This window comes from Muscardinus avellanarius (genome assembly GCF_963383645.1).
Source record: "Muscardinus avellanarius genome assembly, chromosome: 10".
Classification (NCBI taxonomy): domain Eukaryota; kingdom Metazoa; phylum Chordata; class Mammalia; order Rodentia; family Gliridae; genus Muscardinus; species Muscardinus avellanarius.
This window is the reverse complement of record NC_137796.1, coordinates 89,908,826-89,935,312: the sequence shown is the minus strand read 5'-3', so window position 1 is coordinate 89,935,312 and position 26,487 is coordinate 89,908,826. Positions and strand designations below refer to the sequence as shown.

The following is a 26,487-nucleotide window of genomic DNA, read 5'->3' as shown; positions in this document are numbered from 1 at the left end:
TACTGGGATTATAGGCATGCACCACTGTTCTTGGATATTCTCTTACTTACTTACTTACAGGTGTGTATCACCATGCTCAGTTCCCACTACAATTTTTTTTTTTAAGTAAGAAAAAAAAACAGCTGGGCATGGTGGCACACTTGTAATCCCAGCATTTGGGAGACTGAGATAGGAGGATCGCACTTTGAGGCCAGCCTCAGCTACTACCTAGTGAGGCCTTTTGCAACTCAGTGAGACCCTGTTTCAAATATAAAAAATAGAGGCCAAACATGGTGGTGCCAGTTTGTAATCCCAGCATTTGGGAGGCTGAGACAGGATTGCACAGTTTCAAAGCCAGCTTCAGCTACTTAGTGAGGCCCTTTGCAACTCAGTGAGACCCTGTTTCAAAAAATAAAGAATAAAAAATAGGGCTGGGGTGTCACTTAGAGGTAGAATGCCCCTGGGTTCCATCCCCAGTACCACAAATTAATAATAATAATAATAATAATAATAATAATAATAATAATAATATGGGGCTGGGTGCTCAGGGGTAGAAAGCTCCTGGGTTCCATCCCCAGTACCACAAAAATAAATAAAAAATAAATAAAGTAAGAGAAATATCCAGGCATAGTGGCACACACTTGTAATCCCAGCATTTAGGAGGCTGAGACAGTAGGATCTCGGTTGGCAGACAGCCTCAGCTACTTAGTGAGGCCCTTTTGCAACTCAGACCCAGTTTCAAAATAAAGAATACAGCAACTTAGTGCGACCCTGTTTCCAAATAAAGTATAAAATAGGTCTGGGAGTATAGTCCAGAGGTAGAAAAGCCCCTGGGTTCCACCCCCAGTACAAGAAAGAAAGAAAGAAGGAAAGAAAGAAAGAAAAAAGGAAAGAAAGAGAGAAAGGAAGAAAGAAAGAAAGATAGAATGAATGAATAGGGCTGGGGATGCCGGGCATGGTGGCCCAAGCTTGTAATCCCCGCATTTGGGAGGCGGAGACAGGAGGATCACGCAGGTTCAAAGCCAGCCACGCATACTGGCTTAGGAGACCCTGTTTCCAAAAATAAAATCGGTCTGGGAGTGTAGCCCGGAGGTAGAAGGGCTTCCAGGAACCCCAGTACCACCAAAAAAAAAAAAAAATAGGGCTGGGGGTGTAGCTTGAATGTTGAATGCCCCTGGGTTCCACCTCCTGTACCACACACACACACACACACACACACACACACACACACACACACACACACCTGTAGCTGGGTGTGGTGATGCATATACCTGTAATCCCAGTACTTGTGAGGCTGAGACAGAAGGATTGCAGGTTTGAGGCCAGCCTCAGCAATTTGGCAAGGCCCTAAGCAATTTACTGAGACCCTTTTCAAAATAAAAAAAAATAAAATAGGGCTAGGAGTGTAGCTCAGAGGTAGAATGCTGCTGGGTTCAATTCCCAGTAACACACACACACACACACACACACACACACACACACACACACACACACTGTGATAAAATATAAACTCATAAGTTTATACAGAAGAAAATATACCATCCTAACCTTTTCTCCTTCTGCTCCTCCACGCTGGGGATTGGATCCAGGGCTTTGTGAATGCTAAGCACTTGCTCACCCCTGAGCTTACCTCCGCCTTCGCCATTTGTAAGGATGTGGTCAGGCAGTGTTAGGCACATTCCCATCGCTGTGCAACCACGTTTCTTTAAGTCCCAATATTTAGTGAGGCTGACTTCATGCCAGGCCCAGTTTGGGGCACTAGGGACTCAGAGATGAATCAGCCCCTGCTCACTGTGAAACTCCCTGGATGGTGGGAGACTGAAATGCAAGCAGACACTGACAGGGCTGGCAGAGCAGAGCAGAGGGGGGCGGAGGGTGCCTGGGGAAGGTCCAGAGGCCTGAGCCGTCAAGGTGTGTTCTGGGATCTGCAGGTAAGGCTGTGGGGGGCAGAGGGTGATGAGGCCCTGCGTGGACGAGCCCTGAAGGCCACAGTGAGGACACTGTTTTGGGGAGTGGTAAGCTCGAGGTGAATGAGAGCCAGGATCAAAGGCTGGGGTCAGGGCGGCAAGGCAGGAAGATGGGGTCAGGGCGGCAGGGTTTTTCAGGACGGCAGGGCTCTGGGCCTCTCCTTCACCTTAGGTACAGAACTGAAAATGGCAGGCAGTGAGGGGTAGGCAGAGAGGTAGTGGCTTCCCGAAGGGAATGCTCTGCCTGAGTATGGGTGCCGATCCCCGTGGTGGGGAGCTGGGCTGGGTCACAGGGACAGATGCCTGACGAGCCAGAAGGAGGAGGCAGAGAGGAAGCCACAGTCTCGGGCCTGTCTCCTCCCGCAGACCCTGGGGTTCCTCAGGCCAGCCCGGCCGGTGACCCCAGGTGCTCGGTCAGGGACCGCAGGCGACCAGACCCTCTTCCCCCGCCAGCCCCGGGGTCACTGCGGATCTCTAAGCCCCGCCCCTACGGACACGAGAGGGGGAGGACAGAGCGCTCTCTGCAGGGGAGGGGCGTGAGGATGTGGGGGAGAGGGCGTTGCCTTGGTAACCAGGCTAGCGGTCGGTCCCCGGAGACCCAGGAGGGCGGGCCAGAGGAAGATACCGAGGAAGGGAGGCGCGGGGGCTCCGCGGGACCACGGCGGGCGCGGCCTGGGTCTCCTGGGAGGAGTTGGGAAACACCGGGTAATCCTCACCGTTGGCTCCCGGCGGCGCAGGCAGCCCGCGTGTTACCGTGTATGCGAAGTTCTTGGGTGAGTGTGCCCTCGCGCACCTGCGTTTGTGCATGTGTGTGAGCTTGCACACGTGGGCCCAGGCGTGTGCGCGCGGGAGTGCCCAGGCGAGACCAGTGTGCCCGACTGCGTGCACACGAGTGTGCGGCAGCCCGCGTGCCCTGCGTGTGTGAGCGCGGGCACACGTGTCCGTGTGCGCCCTGGTGTGCGCCCGAGTGTGCACGGCGGGCGCGTGGCGGGCCGCGAGTGTGAGCCGAGAGTCCGCCCCCTCCCCAGCCCCAGCCCTCCCGCCGCGCCGCCGGCTGCCTCCTCGCCTCCACCCCCTCCTCCCCACTTGCCCGGCTCCCCCTCCCGCTCGGCGCAGCAGACTCGCGCTCTTCTCGCCCGCCGCCCCGGGAATCGCCCGCCGCCGCCCAGCCTGCGCCCGCCGGCCGCCCAGTGCCTGGCACCTGTTGGAGGCACGGAGATAGGTGCAGGGGGCTGGGCCGGCGGGGGCGCGAGGGTGAGGGTGAGCGCGTGAGCCGGTGTGTATGGGGGTGTTAGCTTTCCTGCGGCTGCATTTCTGGCTCCCCTGGGAGCCAGGCTGGGGAGGTGGCATCTGAGGCTGGGGTCCCCATCCTGGGCTGCCGGGGCAGAGGGAAGGGGGCCGCGGCGAGGGGGACCCAGCAGGCAGGCAGGTCCTGGGGCTGAAGGAAGGGTCAGCAGGAAGAGGAAGGCTAGAGGGGTCCGTGACACCCTGACTAGCCAGGCGCCTGCTGCAGAGAGGGTGGCCAGAGCCTGGGAGCAGCAGAGCCCGGGACCTGCTGATCCAGGCGGGGCTGCTGGGCTCAGGGACAGAGGGAGCCCAGCAGGAGATGACAAAGGGGCCATTCAGAGGTAGGGGAAGGGCGAGGGAGCTGCGACCTGTCTGCCCCTGTCTTCCGGGAGTGGCCTGGCAGCCCAACTCCCAAGGAGCCCAGCTCCGGGTCTGGAGGGGCCAGGCCTCCTGCCTGCCCACTCGCTGGCACAGGTCACCCTCTCCCTTGACACCTAGAAGGGAGGCCAGTGAGGGCCCCACAGACCGGGAAGCTCAGCCTGGCCCTCAGCCAGTAGACATAGGGACACAGTCAGCAGCTAGGCCCTCACGCCCTCCTCCCACAGCCAGGGGTGCTGCATGAGGGGCCGCAGGGGCGACCGCATGACCATCAACATTCAGGAGCACATGGCCATCAACGTGTGCCCCGGGCCCATCCGGCCCATCCGCCAGATCTCTGACTACTTCCCTCGCCGAGGACCGGGACCCGAGGGGGGCGGCGGGAGCTGTGGGGAGGCCCCTGCTCATCTGGCCCCCCTGGCTCTGGCCCCCCCTGCGGCCCTTCTTGGGGCCACCACACCTGAGGATGTGGCTGAAGTGGACAGCTATGACTCTGACGACAGCAGTGAGTCTGGGGCCTCCAGGCAGGTGGGAGGGGACAAGCCCTGCTGGGAGCAGGAGGGGAGGGAGGAGGGACGGCGCTCGCCGCCACAGCTGCAGTCCGGGTGGAGATTACAGCTTCGGCAAGGCTCAATATTCAATATTTCTGCTGAGACACTCCACCACCCACACAGCCCCAGTTGCCGCCCAGTCAGGGACCCAGACACACATGCACATGCCTGCTCAGCCTCGCGCGTGCACACGCGCTCACCAGCAGAGAGGGGTGGACAGGCACGCACAGCCCGCGCCTGCCACCGGGTCGCTTGCTCCGGCACACCTGTCCTGGCATGTCACTCACGCCTCCTTTCCCCCTTCTGCAGCCGCCCTGGGCACCCTGGAGTTCGACCTCCTCTATGATCAGGCCTCCTGCACTCTGCACTGTAGTATCCTCAGGGCCAAGGTGGGCACTTCTTGTCTCCTGCGCCCTGGGCCTGGGGTCTCCTTCCTCCCCTTCCCCAGGTGGACCCCCGCTCCTTCCAGCCCCCTGGGCACACCTGGGGTGCTTTACATTTCCAGAATCAAGCTCCCCAGAGGGAGGGTGAGGGCGTGGGGTCTGAGGGCCACAGCCATCTTCCCTGTTCTTCTCCAGGGCCTCAAGCCCATGGATTTCAACGGCTTGGCCGATCCCTACGTCAAGCTGCATCTGCTGCCTGGAGCCTGTAAGGTATCCCTTCCCCTTGCCCCTCAACCTGGCCCAGTGTGTGGGTCTGTCTGTCCTAGACTCTCTGGGCCGCTACCTTCAGCCTCTGTGGGTCTGGGGACATGTATCAGAACCCCTCCTTCCCACACCCAGGCCAATAAGCTAAAAACGAAGACTCAGAGGAACACGCTGAATCCCGTATGGAACGAGGACCTGACGTACAGCGGAATCACGGATGATGACATCACTCACAAGGTGCTCAGGTGAGGGCGCCGCCTCCCTGCTGCCCAGGATTCCAGCTCAGCACCTTCTCTGCGACAGCCATCCTTAGAGCGTTCTTTGGTTGGTTGGTCGTACATCCCCACTGAGCTCCCACCCACCGATGCCCAAGAACAAGCAGTGACTCTCCAAACCCTTTAGCAGCAGGCTGGAATATTTCCCTTGCCTTGCAGTCCCCAATGTACCTTCTACGCTCCTCAGAGAACTTCCTTCTTCCCTTTGTCAGTTTTATAATTCCGGACTTTGTCCACTGGAAGCTCTTACCTTCTCTGCCAACCTAAACCCCACTCATCTGAGACTCAGTCCAAGCTCTGCCCCCTCCGGAAAGCTTTCCCTGCTCAGAGACCATTTCTCAGAGCCCCTGACTGAAGCCAGACCTGTGCACCTTAGGTCTGCTCATCCTGTCCCATGTTCCCCTAAAAACCTCTGAGGAAGCAAGTGTTTAGTGTCAGGGGACTTACTCTGTCATCCCAAAGATGGAAATAGAAGGGATGGAGATGGAGACTGGAGTCAGCAAACAGGCCCAGGAGAGACCTCTTCCTCTGTTCTCAGGCAGAGGAGCCAAAGCGGGGTCTGCATCCGGGGAGGGCACATGGTCAGGGCTGTCTTAAAGGACACCTTGGTGTTGGGGAGGGACAGAAGCCAGAAAGGCTGCCCCATGTTTCAGATGTGAGAGAATGAGGACTAAAAATAACTGAGAACTCACTATTGAGTGTTTTTCCAAATCTTTATGTCACTTGACCCTCCTGTTAACTTTAGGAGGTGAGCAGCCATGATCTTCATTTTACAGATGGGAATTGAGGGTTAAGTGATGTCCCCAAGGCCATACTGGTAGCTAGGAATTGGCAGGGCTGGGATTTCAACGCACTCGCATGCCACAGCTGTTCAGTATGGCAGCAGTAGCAGCAGCAGCAGCAGCAGCAGCAGCAGCAGCACAAGGGCCACAGAAGGGGAAGGTGGAAGTAATGGCAGTTATTCAGTTACTATATTTTTGTGGTACTGGGATAGAACCCAGGGGGCATTGTACCTCCAAGCTATACCCCCAGCCCTATTTTTTTTAGTGGTTTTGTGTGTGTGTGTGTGTGTGTGTGTGTGTGTGTATGTGTGCAGTGCTGGGGATGGAACCTAGGGGCATTATAACTCTGAGCTACAGCCCCAGCCCTATTTTATTGCCTTTTTATTTTTATTTTTATTTATTTATTTATTTATTTATTTTGGTGGTACTGAGGTTCCTGGAAGCCCTTCTACCTCCGGGCTACACTCCCAGACCTATTTTTACATTTTTATTTGGAAACAGGGTGTCCTAAGCCAGCGTGCGTGGCTGGCTTCGAACCTGCGCGATCCTCCTGTCTCTGCCTCCCAAGCGCGGGGATTACAAGCGTGCGCCACCACGCCCGGCATTGCCTTTTTATTTTTGAAACAGGGTCTCACTGAGTTGCAGAGGGCCTCGCTAAGTAGCTGAGGCTGTCCGCGAACCGCAATCCTCCCATCTCAGCCTCCTGAATGCTGGGATTACAAGTGTGCGCCATGACATCCAGCTCTTTTTATTCTTTGAAAGAGTCTCAATGAGTTGCAAAGGGCCTCGCTGAGTAGCTGAGGCTGTCTGCAATTTCCTGATCTCTGCCTCCCGAATGCCGGGATTACAAGTGTGTGCCACCATGCCAGTCTTTCTATTTTTTATTTTTATTTTTGGCAGGTCTGGGGATGGAACCTAGGGGCATTCTACCTCCGAGCTACACCCTCTGCCCTATTTTTTTTATTGTTATTATTTTGAAACCGGGTTTCACTGAGTTGCAGAGGGCCTGCGATCCTCTGGTCTCAGCCTCCCGAATGCTGGGATTACAAGCCTGCACTACCACACCCGGCTATTTTTTATTCTTTATTTTGAAACAAGGTCTCTCTGAGTTGCAAAGGGCCTCAATAAGTAGCTGAGGCTGTCCCTGAACCACGATTCTCCTGTCTTAGCCTCCCGAATGCTGGGATTACAAGCATTCACCACTATGCCCAGTTTAGGCAGTTGTTTCTTTTTTCTTTTTCTTTTTCTTTTTTTTTTGGGGGGGGGTCTGGGGATGGAACCCAGAGACATTTGGCCTCCAAGCTACACTCCTCTATTTTTTATTCTTTATTTTGAAAGAGAGTCTCACTAAGTTGCAGAGGGCCTTACTAAATAGCTGAGGCTGTCAGCAAACCGTGATCTTCTGGTCTCAGCCTCCTGAATGCTGGGATTACAAGCGTGCGCCACCACGCCTGGCTAGGCAGTCATTTCTTAACCACTGGGTATATGCATCTCTGCAGGCTAGTTCCCCGCTCCAGGTAGAAAAAAAATAGGAAGGCCTGAGGTGAGGGGTCCTTGTGTGACTGCCCACAGCTCCTCCAGGCCCTTCTAGATCTGTCCATCTACCGATGAACACCAGGGTGGGCTTTGAGGTGGCTCCTGTCTCTAGAATTGGGAAATGGGGACAGGGGCAGTCTCCAAGATTTGCAAAGGTTTCTGTAGCAGCTGAGCAGATCCTGAAGGACCAGGGACAGTCCAGGGCAGAAAGGAGCAGGGCAAATCCAATCATCCTTCTCAAGCTCCAGTCCATTGTAAAATGAGGTAGAGCCAGGTGTGGTGGCACACATTTTTAATCCCAGTACTTGGGAGGCTGAGCCAGGAGAATCACAGGTTTGATCGTGATATCTTGTTTAAAAATAAAAATAAAATAGGGCTGGGGGTGCAGCTCAGAGGGAGAATGCCCGAGTTCAAGGTGGAGAGGACTGAGGGCGGAATGGGGACTGGCCTGAGGACCTTTCTCCCACACTGGAGTGGGCTCAGTGTCCTGGGGCCCTGACTCTGCAGTCCCCTACCAGGATCTCTGTCTGTGATGAGGACAAGCTGAGCCACAATGAGTTTATCGGGGAGATCCGAGTGCCCCTCCGCCGCCTCAGACCGTCACAGAAGAAACATTTCAACATCTGCCTCGAGCGCCAGGCCCCGGTACGTGTGTGTACGTGCGCGTGTGCTGGTGGGGGGGCATGTCAGGGGGACTAGGGGAAGGGGGCCCGAAGAGGCCAGGTTACCAGAACTTTCTCTTTCCCCCTCAGCTGGCTTCACCCTCTTCCATGTCGGCGGCACTGAGGGGCATCTCCTGTTACCTGAAGGAGGTGAGGCCCCCCACAGGGACTGTGTCTAGGTGAGAGGTGGCGGAGGACCCAGGCTGACCCTGCATCTATCCCCGGTAGCTAGAGCAGGCGGAGCAGGGACCTGGGCTGCTGGAAGAGCGAGGACGCATCCTGCTGAGTCTCAGCTACATTTCCCGCCGCCGGGGGCTGCTGGTGGGCATCATCCGCTGTGCCCACCTGGCCGCCATGGATGTCAACGGCTACTCTGATCCTTATGTTAAGACGTGAGCCCTCACCCTGAGACCCCTCTACCCCTCAGATCCCCCCGGGGCCTGGCCCGTCCCTCACTTCATGTGCCCTCTACCAGGTACTTGAGACCCGATGTGGATAAGAAATCCAAGCATAAAACATGTGTGAAGAAGAAGACTCTAAACCCAGAATTTAACGAGGTAAACATGGAGGGCCCAGAAATGGCGGTGGGCTGGGGACAGGAGAGGGGGTAGAGAGGGCCTCACTGGAGGTGTGGCTCCAAATATTTCTTGTCCCAGGAATTTTTCTATGAGATGGAGCTCTCCACTTTGGCCACCAAGACTCTGGAAGTCACAGTCTGGGACTATGATATTGGCAAATCCAATGACTTCATAGGTGAGGGGAGAAACCAGCTGGGTGGTGCCAAGGGAGGGCTAACGCAGGAGCTGGCCTTGACCACACCTGCCTCCGCCTACCCTGCAGGTGGTGTGTCCCTGGGGCCAGGGGCCCGAGGAGAGGCGCGGAAGCACTGGAGTGACTGTCTGCAGCAGCCGGACACAGCCCTGGAGCGCTGGCACACCCTGACCAGTGAGCTGCCCCCCGCAGTCGGGGTGCTCCCGTCGGCCTGAGTGGACAGCAGTGTCCAGCACAGGCTCTCAGGCCGGGTCTAGTACCCAGCCTTCGCACGAGTGTGTTGCACGTTTACACGGGGTGGGATGCCCCTGCCCCGCACTACCTGTCTTATTTTTGTGAGAGTCTCCGTGACTGTGGGTCTGTCTTTTTGTGAGGGACTGTGGAGATCTATATTCACATATGCAAACTTCTTCCTGCCTGACTCGCTATTACCTGCAAATATGCAAACCACCCTGTCTGCACACCTGCGGGGGAGTGCTGTCGGAGCCTCTGCCCCAGAGCCCTTGCTCCTCTCTCCGGCCTCTCCAGGCTGCCCCGCCCCTTCCCCCCATGGGGAGGAGGTCGGATTGGGGGAGGTTTGGAAGAGGAGAATATCTCCAAAAAGAAAAAGACAAGAAAAAGAGCCACTTCTTTAATACAGAATCTTTGTTTAAAAAAGTCCTAGCCCTGTACAGCTGCCCTTTTAAAGGGGTGGCCAGCACTGGGTCTCTGTCTCCCCAATGGGTGGCAGATATTCCTGGCCACTCATTTAAATAACTGTCCCCTGGAGGGGGCTGGGATGTGAGGGCAGGGCCCCTGCCACCTTCCCGGGGACATTCGTGCATGTTTACGCCTTTTCTGATTGTGTCAGTGGCCGAAGCATGGCAACTGGGCATCAATAAACATCTCTGAGGAAGCCGGGGCTCACGTGTGGTGTTCTGGCACAGGGAGGGGCTGCTGGGCAGGGGCGTGGCGGATGGCACTGGGCAGTCACTCCGGGATGTCAATCACCAGGTCATCATCTCCATCCAGGGCGTCATCCCCGCTGCCTGCATCGCTGAACATCTGCCGAGGGACGGTGCTCAGGATCGTGTGGGGAGGCATCTTGGGAGGGGGAAGGGGGGTCAGGGCCGCTCCGACCCCGGCCCCAGCACCCCGGGCAGGGAAGGTCAGCGGCCCACCCACAGGGCAGTCAGGGGGTCCCACCGCCATCTGCAGCAGAGGGAAGAAGCAGAGGGAAGGCTTGTCAGAGGAGCACGGGGATCTCTGGGAGGCTGGCACTGCCCCTTAAGGCAGTTCTGAGGGTGGGGAAGGGGCGAAGGCTCTGTCAAGGAGCAGTGAACAGCCAGCAGGCCAGTGCTGAAACCAGGGGCCTGCCCACCTCAGCCCCTTTGAGCCTCACACAGCAAATGCCTGGGAGTGAGGGGCAGAGATGGAGGAACAATGAGGGGAGGGTGTCTGAAGGAAGCCGGGAGGGGAAGGCTGGGCCTGCCCTCTCCAGGAGGCACCCTGGTTGCTCTGTGATAGCAGTTAAAGCTGGAGTCAGAGCCAGCACAGAGTGCCTACCTCCTCTTGCCTTGGGCCCTCAGGTACCATCTGCCACTGCTGGCCTGCTCTCCCCCTCTGCCTGCAGGAGGGGCTCGCCGGTCCAGTGGAGAGTATCACGGGTCACCAGAACCAGGAGCTTGGGTGGCTTCCTTGCCCCCCAGAAGCTTCTATTACATCTCGGACAGGCCCCATCTTGGGATCCCCGCAGCCGCTGGCCTAAGCCAGGCCCTCCTCTCAGCTCACCTGTGCTAGGGTACCAGCCTCCTAACTGGACTCCCTGCCTTCAGCCTCTCCCAGATCCAGTTCCTCCTCCACACTGCAGCCAGAGTGATGGCTCTAGAACACAAACCTGAGCATGTCACTCCTCCACCCGAGGGCCCTGGCCCTCGTGGCCCTCCGGACAGGCAGTGCAGTGTTTGACGACAGGTCAGCCCCTCCACCTGGAGCATCTTTCTCTATTTTTAAAAGTCCTGCTTTATCATCTGGGGCTGGGAAGTAGCCTCTGTCCTGCCCAACCCTCCAGCCTCACCCTTGCCAGGTCCTCACAAAGCCATCCCGCAGAGAGCTCTCTGGGTGTGGGTGACAGCCCTCATGCTTAGTAGGCACAAACTGAGCACCTGCTAGGTGCCAGGCGAGTTCTGTCCATGATCTCCAATCTTTAGAACACCCTGGGAGGAAGGAGGGGTCATCTGCCAAGAGAAGGAACTGAGACTAGGAAGTTTTCTTTTGGGTACTAGGAATAGAACCCAGGGGCATTCTACCCTCTAGCCCTTTTTATTTTGAAAAAAGATCTTGCTAGTTTGCTGAGAGTCTCATTACTTGCTGAGATTGCCCTTGAGCCTGCAATACTCCTGTTTCAGCTTCTCAAGTACTGAGATTACAGGCATGTGCCATCATGCCTGGCTTGAAACGGAAATTTTAACAGGCCTATTAGGTACTCACTGGGCAGCACCCAATCTGGCCCTGGGCGAGGGGTGGCAGGAAAGAGTCATGCCTGGTCTCCATAGCAGCCTTTCCAATTGCTTTAACACATCTGGTCTTATCGCCTGCTCTCTGATTCTCAAGGAGACCTACCCTTACCTCTGGTACTACGTGATGTGGGGGGCTACAAAATCAGGCCTCAGAGCACAAGAGCCTGCCAGGAAGGATGGCAAGAAGCCCATCTCTGAAAAGTAGCTATGTGCCAGGCACCCTGATGCATACACAGGAGCAGACACACATGTGCAGCTGAAAAGGACAGCTACAGAAGGACCACCCCTCCCCTGGCTACCACCTCTCCACCCCATCCTGCTCCCCTGTCCTAGTCTTGCCTGGATTTCCTCAGTGGCCTTCGTGTGACCAAGAACAACTCATGTGGCTCTGTGGTTTGCTAGGGCCCAGGCAGTGAGCTACATTCTCTATTTATTCATAAATTCTAGCCTCCTATGTCCACACTGACCAGAGAAAAGGAGGCTCACAGTTAAGTAACATGCCCAAGGTAACATGGTGAGATGTGGATGAGCTGGGGTTCAAACCCAGCTAGGGCGCACTAATGCCCAGCTTTTATTTGTGGGGGGGGGACTGGAGATTGAACCCAGGAGTATTCTACCTTTGAGCTACACACCTCCAGCCCTATTTTATTTATTTGGGAACAGGGTCTTACTGAGTTGTGGAGAACCTTGCTAAATTGCTGAGGCTAAGTATGAACCTGTGATCCTTCTGTCTCAGCCCTTCAGGTACTAGGATTACAGTCATGTATCCCCATGCCCGGCTTCCACTCCTAGCCCTTTATAATTTTTTAAAGTTTTTATTTATTTAAAATTTTTTTTTGCAGTACTAGGGATGGAACCCAGGGGCATTCTACATCAGAGCAACACCCCTGCCCTATTTTTTTATTCTTTATTTTGAAACAGTGTCTCACTGAATTGCAAAGGGCCTCACAAAGTAGATAAGGCTGTCTGGGAACCAACATCCTCCTGTCTCAGCCTCCCAAATGCTAGGATTAAGGTGTGCGTCACCATGCCCAGCTTTTTTTTTTTTTTGGTGGTACTGGGGGTGGAACCCAGAGGCTTTCTACCTCTGGGCTATAGTCCCAGACCTATTTTATACTTTATTTGGAGACAGGGTCTCACTAAGTTGCTGAAAGCCTCATTAAGTAGCTGAGGCTGGCTTCGAACCTGCGCGATCCTGTCTCAGCCTCCCAAGCTCGAGGATTACAAGCCTGTGCCACCACGCCCGGCTCACGCCCAGCTTTTTTTATTTTTTTTTATTTATTTTTTTATTTTTTGATGGTGGTACTGGGGTTCCTGGAAGCCCGTCTATCTCCGGGCTACACTCCCAGACCTATTTTATTTTTGGAAACAGGGTCTCCTACGCCAGCGCGGCTGACTTTGAACCTGCACGATCCTCCTGTCTCTGCCTCCCAAGCGCAGGGATTACAAGCGTGCGCCACCACGCCCGGCCTTCAATTTTTGAAACAGGGTCTTGCTAAGTTGCTGAGGGCCTTGCTAAATTGCTGGTCTTGAACCTTTGATCCTCTGTCTCAGCCCCTCAAGTACTGGGATTACAGGTGTGCGCCACCAGGCCTGGAATGTCTAGCGTGTTTCCTGCAGTGTTGGGGATGGAACCCAGGGTCTTGTGCATGCTAGGCAAGCACTTTACTGCTGAACTATGCCAGGCCCCAGGGTGTTTTGTTTTGTTCTGAGAAGGATATGGCTGTGTTGCCCATACTAGTCTTGAACCCCTGGGCTCAAGTGATCCTTCTGTCTCAGTCTTTTGAGTGCCACATTGGGGATTGAACCCAGACGCATTCTAACTCTGAGCTACATCCCAGCCCTACTTTATTTTACTTTTTGCTGTACTGGAGATTGAACCCAGAGGCATTCTACCTCCAAGCTATACACCCAGCACTATTTTTTATTCTTTATTTTGAAATAGGGTCTCACTAAGTTGTGGAGGGCCTCAATGAGTAGCCGAGGCTGGCCATGAACCTGCAATCCTCCTGTCTCAAGCCTCCCAAGCGTGCGCCACCACGCCCGGCTCCTATTTTATTTTTTATTTTGAAACAGGGTCTCACTCAGTTGTGGAGAGCCTCGCTAAGTTGCTGAGGCTGGCCGCCACCTGTGACCCTCCTGTCTCAGCCTCCCAAGTGCTCTCAATACTTCTACTGTGTCCCTGCCTCTTGCCATCACTGCCTCCGCCTGGACTATCCAGATCCCACTTACCCTGGACGCACTGTTATCTCTTCCTGGAGGCCTTTCTTAACCTACCCTCACCACGTTCCCATGCCCAGCAACTGACTCATCCTTCTCTTTCAGCCAACATGGTCGGTTTTCCCAGCGTGTCCAGATGTTGCTTTTCAATACTGCTCTACTTCAGCGCACAGTTCTAACCAGAAAGCTTCTGACCACCCATGCCTGCACCATGCCAAAATGCCCAGCCTGCACCAATCTGCCCTGATCCGTGCCTTCTCCATCCTCTGCCCCACAGGCCAGAAGCAAAAATCCTCGACAGGGGCCAGTACTATTGCCCTCCCTCCACTTTTTGTGGTGCTAGAGACCAAACCTCAGGACTTGGGTATGCTAGGCAAGTGCTCTACCACCGAGATATAATCCCAGCCCTACAATACACTCCTTTTATTTTGTGGTACTGGTGATGGAACCACCCAGGATCATTCTACCCCCAGCCTTATTTTTCTTTTCTATTTTTTTTTTTTTTTTTTTTTAGGGACTAGGGATGGAACTCAGGGGCATTTGACCTCTGAGGTACACCACCTGTCCTATTTTTTTATTCTTTACTTTGAAACAGGGTCTCACTGAGTTGCAGAGGGCCTCACTAAGTAGCTGAGGCTGGCCATGAACCGCGATCCTCCTGTCTCAGCCTCACAAATGCTGGGATTACAAGCGTGTGCCACCATGCCCGGCAGAACACATACTCTTAACCACTACAAACACATTGCATTTTGCTTCTGGCTTCAAAGCTGTGAATGGTTCAGCCAGCCCCTACTCAGCTTTGATTCTGAGCTGGATGGGCACTGTGCTTCTCTGCATTCTGAACTGGCATGTCTTCACCCCTCCTGGGGCTCTGTGCTCAGCACATTTCCCTCCCCCACCCGCCTCTAGCTGAGGACTTCCAAGTACACATCCCCAGGAACCCCAGGCACGTATCCAGCTACTAGCTGACATTTCCAGATGGCCTCTCAACCCATCCAGGGCCAAACTCATCTTTCCTCCAGAATGTGCTCCTCCCACAGTCCTGTCTTAGAAGAAGGCCACTCAGCTCTCCAGCGGCTCAGGCTAGCACCCAAGTCCTCTTGGGTTCCTCCTCAGCTCTACCTGGCCTCCCAGGAAACCTGCGGCCCCTTCTTTGATATGGACCCCCAGCCCGCTGACTAAACCCTCCCTTGCTCGTACTTCCTTTGTCTCTGCCCGAGTCAGTCTAGACCACCTCACCATTTTTTGGTGGTACTAAGGATTGAATCCAGGGGCATTCTATCTCTAAGCTATACCCTCAGCCCTACTTTTTAATTTTTATTTTGAAGTTGCCGTGGCTGTCTTTGAACCTGTGTTCCTCCTGTCTCAGTCTCCCAAGTACTGGGATTATAAGCATGCACCACCTCACCCGGCTTATGTTTTGAAACGGTCTAAGTTGCTGAGGCTGGCCTCGAGCCTGCGATCCTCCCATCTCAGCCTTCCACGTACTGGGATTGCAGGCGTGCACCACCAGACCCAGCCACAACCCCACCTTAAATGGCCTCATCTGCCCTGGAGTTGCCTGCCCTTTTCTTGACTGTTTTTCTCCACTGGGATGTCTTAGCCTTGTTCCTCTTCTGCCCATCTTGCTAGAATGTGTGTTCCCCCAGGGCAGGGGTTTTGTCTGCTTTCTTTATTACTATGACTACAACACCCAGGACAGTGCCTGGTAAAAGCAGGTGCTCCACGAACACTTGATAATTATGTCTAGTCTGATCATCCACTTTACAGATTTGGAATATAAGAGGTCAGAGACCTCAAAGTCACGTGGTTTTGTTTTGACTGGGGCAGAGCTGATTGAATTATAGATCCCACAATTCTGTCCCCTCTCTGAGGCTGGCTGGCATCACGACCTGTGCAAATGTAACTCCCTGCAGCCCATGGCTGTGTGCCACGATGTAAGGGCAGGGCCCTGGGCACACTCACGCCGAGACCCCTCTCTGCTTCCGCCCCAGATTGGTCTCCAGAATGAGCCTATGAGCCAAGACCTCTCGGAGTGCCCCTCGGTGCCTCGCTCTGGGCCCGCAGCAGTCCCGGGGCAAGCTCTCAAAGTTGCTGGACAGCCCCAGCCTTCTTAAGCCTCCCTCAGAGGGCTGTCCTCCTGATATGCGGCCCCTCCCTAACATCCCCAAATGAGGGTACCTTGAGTTTCCGGGGCAGGCGGGGCCGTTTCTCCCGCTTGGGCCTCAGGGGGCTGGGCTCAGGCAGCTGCAGGGCCAGGTAGTCAGAAGGGAATGGGGGGTAAGGGGGAGAAGCCAGCTGCTGGTGGGAGCGGGGATGGAGATGGGAAATGGAGTGGGTCAGGGTGAGGGGTGAAGGGAAGAAATGCACACAGGAGGAAGAATGGAAAAACAAAAGAGATGGTGATGAGTGTGGCTCCCAGGGGTCCTGAGAACACAAGGGGAAGGGACAGCAGCAGGACCATGCCCCGCTCTGCTCTCCTCAGTCACATCTGTCCCCTGTTCCTACACCAGACACAGTGGGCAGCCCCAACTCACACCCTCTAAGGGACGCTTGCCGGCCAACTTAAATGTGTCCCCAGAGTCGAGCTGGCCTCGTCCTCAAGCCCAGCTCCTTTGCCCACATGATGCCCACCTCATTCCCAACGTCTTAGCCCACCGCTTCTCACGCTTGACCACAACTCACCGAGCTCAAGTATGGGGAGGGGGCCCCGGAGGCCTGGAGGGGAAACCCTGTTGAAGAAGGCAGGGAGAGGCTGGAGGGGGAGGGGGCACCCCCTAGTGGAGGGCTTCTCTTCCTGGAGAAAGGACAGGGAGGGCGTCAGAGGCAGCTAGGAGGCCCAGGTCTCCCCTACCGCCCCCAGGGAAGGCTGGCTTCCTCTTACCTCTTTGGGGCTGGCGTGTCAGACAACTTGGGTGTTCCCTCCGTCTCGCTGTTGTCTGAAGATGCGGTGGCATCTGAGTCTGTGAGGGGGAAGGGATGATCAGTCAGGCTGGGGGTGGCCAGTGTACCTCAGAGGACCGGAACCTCAACACTCCTAAAGGTTCCGGGGAGGCCGGCTTCCCAGCTGGAGACTCACAGCTCCCCAGCTTTCATAACCTGCGTCCTGGTCTGACTTCCCCATAACACATTCACTAAGCACACTATGCGCCTGGCGTCTTTACACTCACCTCCTCTGCTGGTCTTCATAACACCCGAGGAGGAAGGTAGGGGTGTCCTTCTAGTAGAGGCCACTGAGGTTTGCTGCGTCTTGAGCTCTGCGATTCTTTGACCATTTTATGCCATTCTCTCCTTGTGTGCCTCTGAGCTGCCTACAACTCCTGCCTTTTTTCCACTCCTCACGCTCAGGGTGCTGTTAATCTAGCCCTCAAGTCTCTCCCACTTTCATCTATCGTTCCCATCAACGCACACGGCCAGGCCCCCTGCTATGTCAAAGCCACCTGCTCAGCAGTCCACTGCTCCCTGCCACCCACTGTCCACCCAATGCCAGAAAGACTCCAGACGAATCTGAGCGCACCCTTCCTGACGGCGTCCTCCACTGCCGGCATGCAATAGCAGTGCTTCCTTTTCATTTTTGTGGTACTAGGGATTAAACACAGCAACATTCTACCTCTGAACTACACCCTCAGATCAATTTTTTTTTTTTTTTTTTTTTGTGGGTCTGGGGATGGAACCCGGAGGCATTCGACCTCCGAGCTACACCTGCTGCCCAATTTGTTTTTCTTTATTTTGAAAAAGGGTCTCACTGAGTTGTGGAGGGACTCACTAAGTAGCTGAGGCTGTCTGCGAACCCCGATCCTCCGGTCTCAGCCTCCCGAATGCTGGGATTACAAGCGTGCGCCACCACGCCCGGCCTCAGATCGATTTTATTTGGAAACAGGGTTTCAATAAGTTGCTGAGAGCCTCACTTAATTGCTGAGGCTGTCTTTGAATCTGCTAGATACTCCAGTCTCAGCTTCTCAAGTAAAAGAATTACAAGCCTGTACCACCACACCCAGTTTAGTTGTGTTTTTACAAAACTGCACTTTTTTGTGTGTGGTGCAGGGGGTTGTGCCAGGGCCTTGAGCATGTCAGCACATATCCTACCACTTGAGCTAGACCTCCAGTCCCCCAAACTCTACTCTTTACATATGCTAACCTTTCTTCAAAATAAAAACTTATTTCCTAGATCAGCGTTTTTTGCCTAGTTCTATCATTCATGTAACAACTGCTACCCATAATATACAGTGTTGCCAATTTCTCTGCTCAGACAGATCCTTCAAAAAGCAGATTAAAACCAGGCGTGGTGGCGCACACTTGTAATCCCCATGCTCAGGAGGCTGAGACAGGAGGATCGCACAGGTTCGAAGCCAGCCTCAGCTACTCAGTGAGGCTCTCGGCAACTTAGTGAGACCCTGTTTCCAAATAAAATATAAATAGGGCTGGGAGTATAGCCTGGAGGTAGAAAGCCTCTGGGTTCCACCCCCAGTAACACACACACACACACACACACAGCAGATTAAAGCAAGGTGTGGTGGTAAATGCCTGTAATTATAACTACTTGAGAGACTGAGGTAAGAGCACTGCAAGTTTGAGGCTAGCCTGGGCAACTAGTAAGACCCTGTCTCAAAAAACAAATAAATACAATAGGGCTGGAGACGCAGTTCAGTGACAGCACTTGCCTAACAAGCACAAGGCCCTGGGTTTGATTCCCAAACAAACATACAAATCAAAAAGCAGACCAAATGCCAGCTCCTCTGGGGAAGTCTTCCAGAATCTCTCAGGCCCAGTAAACTGCTGGTGCTCCCCAAATCCTCTGCTCTCGTCATGGCTGTCTGTACCTGCCTCCCTGACCAACCTCCAAGGTGAGACGGGAGATGGCACCTCTGGTTCATGTTCCTCCCGTTTAACCTACTCTGAACACACACATGCTAGGTTCTCATGTGTCCTATTCTAAGTTCTCAAACAGGAAGCTAAGTGGAAGGAAGACCTTAGGGAAGGGAGAAGCAGGGCGACAGGAAAAGCCCAACTGTCTGCGTGGCCTCCGTCAACTGGCCCCTGTGTCCTTCTCTTACTTATCTATAATCTTCCTAGAACATAGAGGAATAATGTTGTATGGCTCAACAAAATATTTACAAAACAAGCAGCTCAACAATTAAAAAAAAATATATTTCTTGCTTGAAAAAAAAAAAAAGCAAGCAGCTTGGCTAGCTGCTATTTTTCTAAACCTTGCCCTAGAACAATAAAGGCACAAGGGATGGAGATTCTGTGATGGATTTATCAGGGCCCACAGATACCCACATTAGGGCTCTTTCCTCTTTCTTTTCTTTTTATTTATTTATTGTAATACGGATTGAACCCTGGGGCATCCTACCTCCAAGCTATACCCCTACCTCCTTTTTATTTATTTATTTTGTGGTTCTGAGGATTGAACCCAGGGACATTCTATCTCAAAGGCTAAACCTTCAGCATCCCCCCCCACCCTTTCTGCGGTCTGGGGATGGAACCCAGGAGCATTCTACCTCTGAGCTTATTCCCCCAGCCCTATTTTTTATTCTTTATTTTGAAACAGTGTCTGAGTTGCAAAGGGTCTCACTAAGTAGCTGAGGCTGGCAAATCCGGATCCTCCTGTCTCAGCCTCCCAAATGCTGGGATTATAAGCCTGCGCCACCACGCCTGGCTTCTAGCCCTATTTTAATTTTATTTTGAAACAGGGTCTCAGTAGGTTAATGAGTCTCACTACTTTCTGATTCTGTCCTCGAACCTGCAATCCTCCTGTCTCAGCCTTCCAAGTACTGGGACTAAAGGCGTGTGCCACCATGCTTGGCTCTACTTTATTTTTATTTTTTTAATTTTTTGGTGGTAGCCGGGTGTGATGGCGCACACTTGTAATCCCAGCACTCGGGAGGCTGAGACCAGAGGATCGCGGTTTGCGGACAACCTCAGCTACCTTGTGAGGCCCTCTGCAACTCAGTGAGACCCGGTTTCAAAATAAAGAATAAAAAATAGGGCAGGGGGTGTAGCTCAGAGGTCGAATGCCCCTGGGTTCCACCCCCAGACCCACACACACAAAATTTTTTTTTGGTGGTACTGGGGTTCCTGGAAACTCTTCTACCTCCAGGCTACACTCCCAGACCTATTTTTTTATATTTTTATTTGAAAACAGGGTCTCTTAAGCCAGCGAGGCTGACTTCGAACCAGCGCGATCCTCCTGTCTCTACCTCCCAAGCGTGGGGATTACAAGCGTGTGCCACCACACCTGGCTCTATTTTTTTTTTTTTTTTGAGAGTTTGGGAATGGAACCCAGGGGCATTCGACCTCCGAGCTACACCCCCTGCCCCACTTTTTATTCTTTATTTTGAAACCGGGTCTCACTGAGTTGCAGAGGGCCTCAATAAGTAGCTGAGGCTGTCTGCAAACCGCGATCCTCCAGGTCTCAGCCTCCCAAATGCTGGGATTACAAGTGTGCGCTATCACGCCCGGTTCGCTTAGCTCTATTTTGAAATAGAGTCTTGCTAAATTATGGTGCACTGACCTCAAACCTGTGATCCTTCTGTCTCAGCATCCAAGTACAGGCATGGTCCACCACACCCATACATATATACAATAATAAGGTGTGTGTGTGATACTGGGGATTAAACCTAGGGGCATTCTACCTCAGAACTACACCACAGTCCTATTTTTTTTTTTTTTTTGGTGGTACTGGGGTTCCTGGAAACCCTTCTACCTCTGGGCTATACTCCCAGACCTATTTTACATTATTTTTATTTGGAAACATGGTCTCTTAAGCCAGGAGAGGCTAGCTTCAAACCTGCGCGATCCTCCTGTCTCAGCCTCCCAAGCGCAGGGATTACAAGCATGCGCCACCATGCCCTGCCCGAAGTGCAGGGATTATAAGCACGTGCCACCACACCTGGCTTTTTTTCCTTTATTTTGAAACAGGATCTTACTAAATTGTGGAGGGCCTAAGTAGCTGAGGCTGGCTGTGAACCTGTGGTCCTCCTGTTTCAGCCTCCCAAGTACTGGTATTACAAGCATGCACCACCATGCCCAGCTACAAGTTTTGTTTTATAAGTATGAATGCATATGAAGATTTGGTCATAATGTAAAATATACTAACAATATTGTAATGTTCTAACTGTGAACAATACTAAAACCAAAGCTTGAAAAACAATGCCTAGCCGGGTGTGGTGTCGCACGCTTGTAATCCCCGTGCTTGGGAGGCTGAGACAGGAGGATCGCACAGGTTCAAAGCCAGCCTCAGCTACTTAGTGAGGCTCTCAGCAACTTAGTGAGATCCTGTTTCCAAATAAAATATAAAATATGTCTGGGAGTGTAGCCCGGAGGTAGAAAGCCTCTGGGTTCCACCCCAAGTACCACCAAAAAAAACAAAAAGAAAAGGAAAAAAATGCCTATATGCTTTATCCCTCTGATCCTCAAGTCTTGCTTGTCCTTACCTCATGGAATCTACATTTGTTTTTCTGCCTAGAAAACTCTTAACTCTCTTTACATGCCTCTTTCTTTCTTTCTTTCTCTTTCTTTCCCAAAACAAACACTGGATAAAAAAAAAAAGGCCTTCCTTTGAGCACTGTATCCAGATGTTGCCTGCTTGCATGGTCTATAAGCTAAGAAATAGCTTTTACTTTTTTTTCCCGTCTTGGTATTGGGGAATGGATCCAATGAATTACAACCTTAGCCCACTTTACTTTTAATTTTGAGTCAGGGTCCTGCTAATTTACTCAGGCTGGCCTCAAACTTGTGCTCCTGCTGCCCTGCCTCCTGAAAGCACATTTCACTAAGCTTAAAATATTTACTATGTGACCTTTTACAAAACACCATGTCTACCCCTGCTGTACTCAAATCACGATCACACACACATTCCACTTTCATCCCTTTTAAGTCTTTACTACTATCTAAAGTTATATTTCTTTGTTTACCTATTTCCCCTAGCTAAAATATAAATCACAAGAGGCCAAGGGCTTTGTCCATCTTTGCTACCGTTCTAACACCTGTGCCAGGCATAGTGCCTGAAACACAACAGATGCTCAGTAAATACTTGAGTGAAAGAATGATGGAGGAGAAGGTCAAGCCACTGAACTTAAGAACCATTGGAGGCTGCATCAGCTCCCACAACCGAAGAGGAGGGGCTCAGGAAGACTTGTTTAAGTGCCAGAAGCCAAATCCTCCTCCAATTTTTCATGACCTTGCTCACCAGAAGAGTCTTCGTCCACGTTCTCATACTGCAAAAGTCGGTCTAGGAGGAAACTGAGAAAAGAGGCAAGGGGAATGTTTATTCCCATCTCAGCAACATTCTGGACCCCTGTCCCTCCTAGGGCCCAATGGATCCTCGTTAGAGCTCATGCATTTGCGGTCCTACTCTAGGGTGGGGCCAAAACGTGGGTCTCTAGGAATCACCTGGTCCTCATCCTCCCACCGTGCCTCACCTCTTGTCCCGGGACACCTTCAGCAGTTTCCTCTGCGCCTTCCTCAGCTCCTCCTGGAAGCACTCGTGTTCCTGTATTGCGGGCGGAGCGGGGCGGGCGCTGAGCCGCGGGTCGCTCGTAAAAGGGCCGGCACCCGGAGCCAGCTCGCCCCACCCCTTTACACACGGGGAAACTGAGGTCCTCTTGGCGCCAGGCCCCCGCTCACCACCTCCCCACACCAGCACTCACGTAGATGAGAAACTTGAGCTTCCGCTTCAGATTCCGGTATTTCTTTTTGTAGTCCACTTCGCCGTCCGCCGGCCCGTTCATGACCCGCCCGGGAGCAGCGCCCCAGTGTCCGCAGTCCCGCTACCCCTCGCCGGCCGAACCCGGCTGCTCACGCCTCCACTTCCGGAGACTCTGAAAGGCGGTGTCCGCTGGAACTACAACTCCCGGCGCCCCCCGCGCGCAGGGAGCGAGCCCGCGCGGGCCGCCTCCCGGGGAATACCGGAAAGAAACGCGGCTCCGAGTGGCTGCGCCGAAGATGGCGTAGCACGGCGAGGTGACGTCACAACGGTGGCGGCCGAGGCAGGGCGCCGTTTCTAACTAGGTGTGTTTAGGGGTTTAGAGCCAGGAGCAGGTCTCCCCAAAGATTCCTCGTCTCCTGGCGAAGATGCCCCTTTTCTTCTGCCTCCCATAATACCAGTGGCCCAGCGGGCGCCCGTGACCACGGGGAAGCATCGTCGCGAGTTGATTACGTTACACCCAAAAGTTGCCGGCGCCGAATCCGCTTCAAACGGGAACTTAAAGAATGACCTGTTCTAGGAAAGTCAGGAGCCGCGAGGCCCTCCAACTGTCCAGGAAAAGCAAGCTGTTGTTTTTTTTCGGGCAGAGTTCCCGGCCCCAGTCGAAACCCAACGGCCCCCGCCTCGCGGCCGCGGCACTGCGCCTGCGCAAACTGCTGTCAAACGCGCGGACGGAGGCCGAGGAGAAAAAAGGGCGGGAGCCGCCAATGCTGGGCGGAGCAAAATGGCGCGTGAGAGTGAGATGCAGGAATTCACTCGCAGCTTATTCCGAGGCCACCCCGACCTCAGGTACACGGGATCTGAGCTGGGGTTGGAAAGGGCAAGGGTGGGACAGGGACTCCGTTTTGACACGTTTCCGTAGCACGCTCACACAGTCCATCGTGCGGAGGAAGTTCTTGGCTCACGCGGGTCGCGACCACCTGGAACCCGAGGAGAAGCAGGTGCTGAAGCGGCTGGTGGAAGAGGAGCTGCTGAAGATGCAGGTGTGAAGAGGGGCCTGGCCATGGGAGGCGGGTGTGTGAGGAGGTGGGGCAGGACACAACCTTGGTACGTTTCCACTTGATACGCACAAGATGGGCGAAGCTAGTTCCAGGGAAGAGGAGCTAGACCTCACTAAGAAGGTGAAGAGGACTCTCACCCCCCGCAGTGACCGAGGCAGGAAAAGGTTCCGCTTCAATTCAGAGTCCGGTAAGTGCCTCCTCCCTGCCACCTGTGCCTTCTGCATCAGCGGTTCATTCAAAAGGTGTTGTGCGCGTCTCAAGGCATCTCAAGGGATTAGATAAGGGGAAGAGAACCGGGAGTCAGGAACCAGAAATTGGGGTGGAGTGACAGCTGTTTTCCTGCTGCCCTTCTGTCTGTCTGTCTGTCAGCAAGGGTAGAGCAACCTATCTCAAGTGGAAGGAGAAGGGACAGGGAGAATGTGTACTAAACCCTCTTTTCTCTCCATATCCCAGAGCCCAGTTCTGCAGCTTCCAGTCCAGACTCCTTTGGACCCCCAGCAAAGAACAGGATGGCAGCAAAAGTCAGCCCAGCCAAGGAGCGTCCAAAGCGTGTTTCAAAGAAAGCAGTTGAGAGCAGCGATGAAGAACAGTCAGGGCACCTGGCTGCAAAGATGGGATTAGGGGAGAGTGGGGAGGAGGAGGAGGAGGAGGAGGAGGAGGAGGAGGAGGAGGAAGGCAGCTCTGTCAAAACAAGTAAGGTCTGGAAGGAAGAAAGCAGTGAGGAAGAAGAGGAGGACGACGACAAAGAAAGCAAGGGCAGGACTAGGAAGAAACCTGGGACCAAGAACGAGAAGGCACCAGGAAAGGTCTCAGCCAGTAAGCAGCAGGCCAAGGAAGACAGTGAGAACAGCGAGGAAGAATGTGTCCAGAGAGCAGCAAGGAAGGCAGGGGGAAACAGAGGAGCTGCAAGCCACCAAGAAAGTGAAAAGGAGAGTGAGGATGATGACATTCTAGTGAAGAAAAGGAACAGAAAAGAGGATTGGAGGCCTACAGCCAGGAGCAGTGGAGGGGAAAGGTCATCTGGGGAGGAGAAGCCAATGGGAGAACAGGACAGTGGGGATAACAGTGAGGAAAATGAGCCTGTAGTTCAGAGGAAGAGCAAGGACAGGGCCCTGTGGGAGGGAGGGCAAAAGCAGAGTGGAATCAGTGAGGACGAAGAAAGTTGCAAGGTACAACCGGCAGCTCAAGGCACACCAAAGGCAGCCAAACCGGGTGGTATCAGTGGTGATCAGAGTGACTTGGAGAGAGAGGTGAGTGACAGCGAGACAGGGGGCAGCCTCCAGGGGGAGAGGAAGAAACGCTCTTCTCAGAAGAGCTCCAAGAAAGGCAGAACACGAAGCTCCTCTTCCTCCTCAGATGGAAGTCCAGAGCCCAAAGGCAGGAAGGTGAGGGTGCAAATGGGGCGGGAGGCCACCGCTAGGAAAGAGGAGGCTCTGACTGCAGCCTGGCAAGCTTGGCCCTCAGGCGCTCTTTCCTTGCTAGGCAGCTTCTGGTCGACGCGGAGAGGACCATCCAGCTGTGATGAGACTAAAGCGCTACATTCGGGCCTGTGGTGCCCATCGAAACTACAAGAAGCTGCTGGGCTCTTGTCGCTCGCACAAGGAGCGCTTGAGTGTACTCCGGAATGAGCTGGAAGCCCTGGGCATGAAGGGTGAGACTACGTGTGCCCTGGGGGTTGCTGGACGCCCTCTGCTGCTTGGGAGAGAGGCTCACCAAGCTTCTTCTGCCCCAGGTAACCCTTCCTTAGAAAAGTGTCGGGCCCTGAAGGAACAGCGGGAAGAGGCGGCAGAGGTGGCCTCCTTGGATGTTGCCAACATCATCAGCAGTTCAGGTGAGGGATTTTCTCTCACTGCTCATGAGTAAGTGGGATTGGACTTTTTTTTTTTTTTTTTTCTGCGAGTCTGGGGATGGAACCCAGGGGCATTTGACCTCCGAGCTACACCCCTGCCCTATTTTTTATTCTTTATTTTGAAACCGGGTCTCACTGAGTTGCAGAGGGTCTCACTAAATAGCTGAGGCTGTCTGCAAACTGCAATCCTCCGGTCTCAGCCTCCCGAATGCTGGGATTACAAGTGTGCGCCACCATGCCCGGCTATACTTTATTTGGAAACAGGGTCTCACTAAATTGCTGAGAGCCTCACTAAGTAGCTGAGGCTGGCTTCGAACCGTGATCCTCAGGTCTCAGCCTCCCAAATGCTGGGATTACAAGCGTGCACCACCACGCCCGGCTGGGATTGGACTTTTATCAGACAACTAATTTCCTGTTCCCGGGCCCCCAGGCCGTCCACGTAGACGCACAGCCTGGAACCCTTCAGGAGAAGCAGCCCCTCAAGGAGAGCTATACTGCCGGACCCTGGACTCAGAGGAAGAACGGCCACGTCAGGCACCCCCAGACTGGTCACATATGCGTGGCATCATCAGCAGTGATGGCGAGAGTAACTGAGTTTCCCCATCCCTCAGAAGAGTTCTTTCCCATGTGCAACATATATGTACCACTTCCTGTTTGGAACCTGCACAAAGCAGAAGCAACTCTCGAGAAAACTGGTCCCCAGAGACATAACTTGTTTGGACACTACTTTTTTGGTTCTGTTTAAAGTGTTTATATGGATTTATTTTTTAAGACTCAATAAAGGAAATGTTTGTAATTACCTCATCAGAAAGGGTCCCAACTCTCACCTCCTATACTTTGGGGCCAGAAAGCTAAGGAACAGCCACTACTACTAACAGCCAGGGGTCTGGTTCCCTTTAAATTTTCCCACATTCCCCAAAGTCATCCCAGCCTCCAGACCCTGCATCCAAAGTCTGCCACCAGGCCCTGAGAGGCTTTGGTCCTGTCCTTTGGCTTATGCCCCCTTTCCAGAAAAACAAAATTACTCAGCAACCTCCCTTATTTTTACTAAATGTCCCCAAATTGCACTGGAGGCTGGACAGTTCCAGCATTCCCCCCAGGGGTGGTAGCAGTACTTGGGGAAATCTATGCTCCAGCTTGACCAGTGGATCCTTCTGGTCGCCCTGCTTTAGCTAGGTCTGATAACTAGTATACCGCGTCCGAGGGAGGATCTGAATGACTGGCCCTAAGAATGTTAACACAAGCCAGGAAAGGTGGTACACGCACATGCCTATAATCCTGGTACTTGAGAGGCTGAGACAGGAGGATTGCCAGGCCAGTATATATATATAATTTATTTTCTTTTGAGGGTCTTTTTGGAGCTGGGGATCAAACTGA

General features: G+C 53.5%; 3 protein-coding genes across 5 annotated transcripts; 2 read left to right on the top strand and 1 right to left on the bottom strand.

The window, feature by feature from the left end:
* Positions 1-3,851: 3,851 nt before the first annotated feature.
* DOC2A (double C2 domain alpha) lies at positions 3,852-9,050 on the top strand (the record flags this gene model as incomplete). Its single annotated transcript, XM_080703352.1, has 10 exons — positions 3,852-4,116; positions 4,472-4,551; positions 4,741-4,815; positions 4,945-5,054; positions 7,921-8,047; positions 8,155-8,214; positions 8,293-8,456; positions 8,540-8,621; positions 8,721-8,817; positions 8,905-9,050. The coding sequence occupies 10 exons, from the start codon at positions 3,852-3,854 to the stop codon at positions 9,048-9,050; spliced, it is 1,206 nt and encodes a 401-aa protein (XP_080559478.1).
* Positions 9,051-9,804: 754 nt separating this feature from the next.
* INO80E (INO80 complex subunit E) lies at positions 9,805-22,285 on the bottom strand (the record flags this gene model as incomplete). Of its 3 annotated transcripts, none has more annotated exons than XM_080702671.1 (7): positions 9,805-10,026; positions 15,735-15,851; positions 16,239-16,350; positions 16,438-16,516; positions 21,745-21,797; positions 21,977-22,047; positions 22,205-22,285. In XM_080702671.1, 7 exons carry the CDS (start codon positions 22,283-22,285, stop codon positions 9,805-9,807), a joined length of 735 nt encoding a protein of 244 aa, XP_080558797.1. The 3 variants fall into 3 exon arrangements, with proteins under 3 accessions (XP_080558797.1, XP_080558798.1, XP_080558799.1); XM_080702673.1 differs by lacking the exon at positions 9,805-10,026 and adding an exon at positions 10,627-10,698; XM_080702672.1 differs by lacking the exon at positions 15,735-15,851.
* Positions 22,286-22,984: 699 nt separating this feature from the next.
* Positions 22,985-25,704, top strand: HIRIP3 (HIRA interacting protein 3; the record flags this gene model as incomplete). The annotated part of the gene is made up of 7 exons (XM_080703907.1): positions 22,985-23,049; positions 23,123-23,243; positions 23,334-23,448; positions 23,715-24,646; positions 24,744-24,912; positions 24,994-25,092; positions 25,541-25,704. 7 exons carry the CDS (start codon positions 22,985-22,987, stop codon positions 25,702-25,704), a joined length of 1,665 nt encoding a protein of 554 aa, XP_080560033.1.
* Positions 25,705-26,487: the final 783 nt, after the last annotated feature.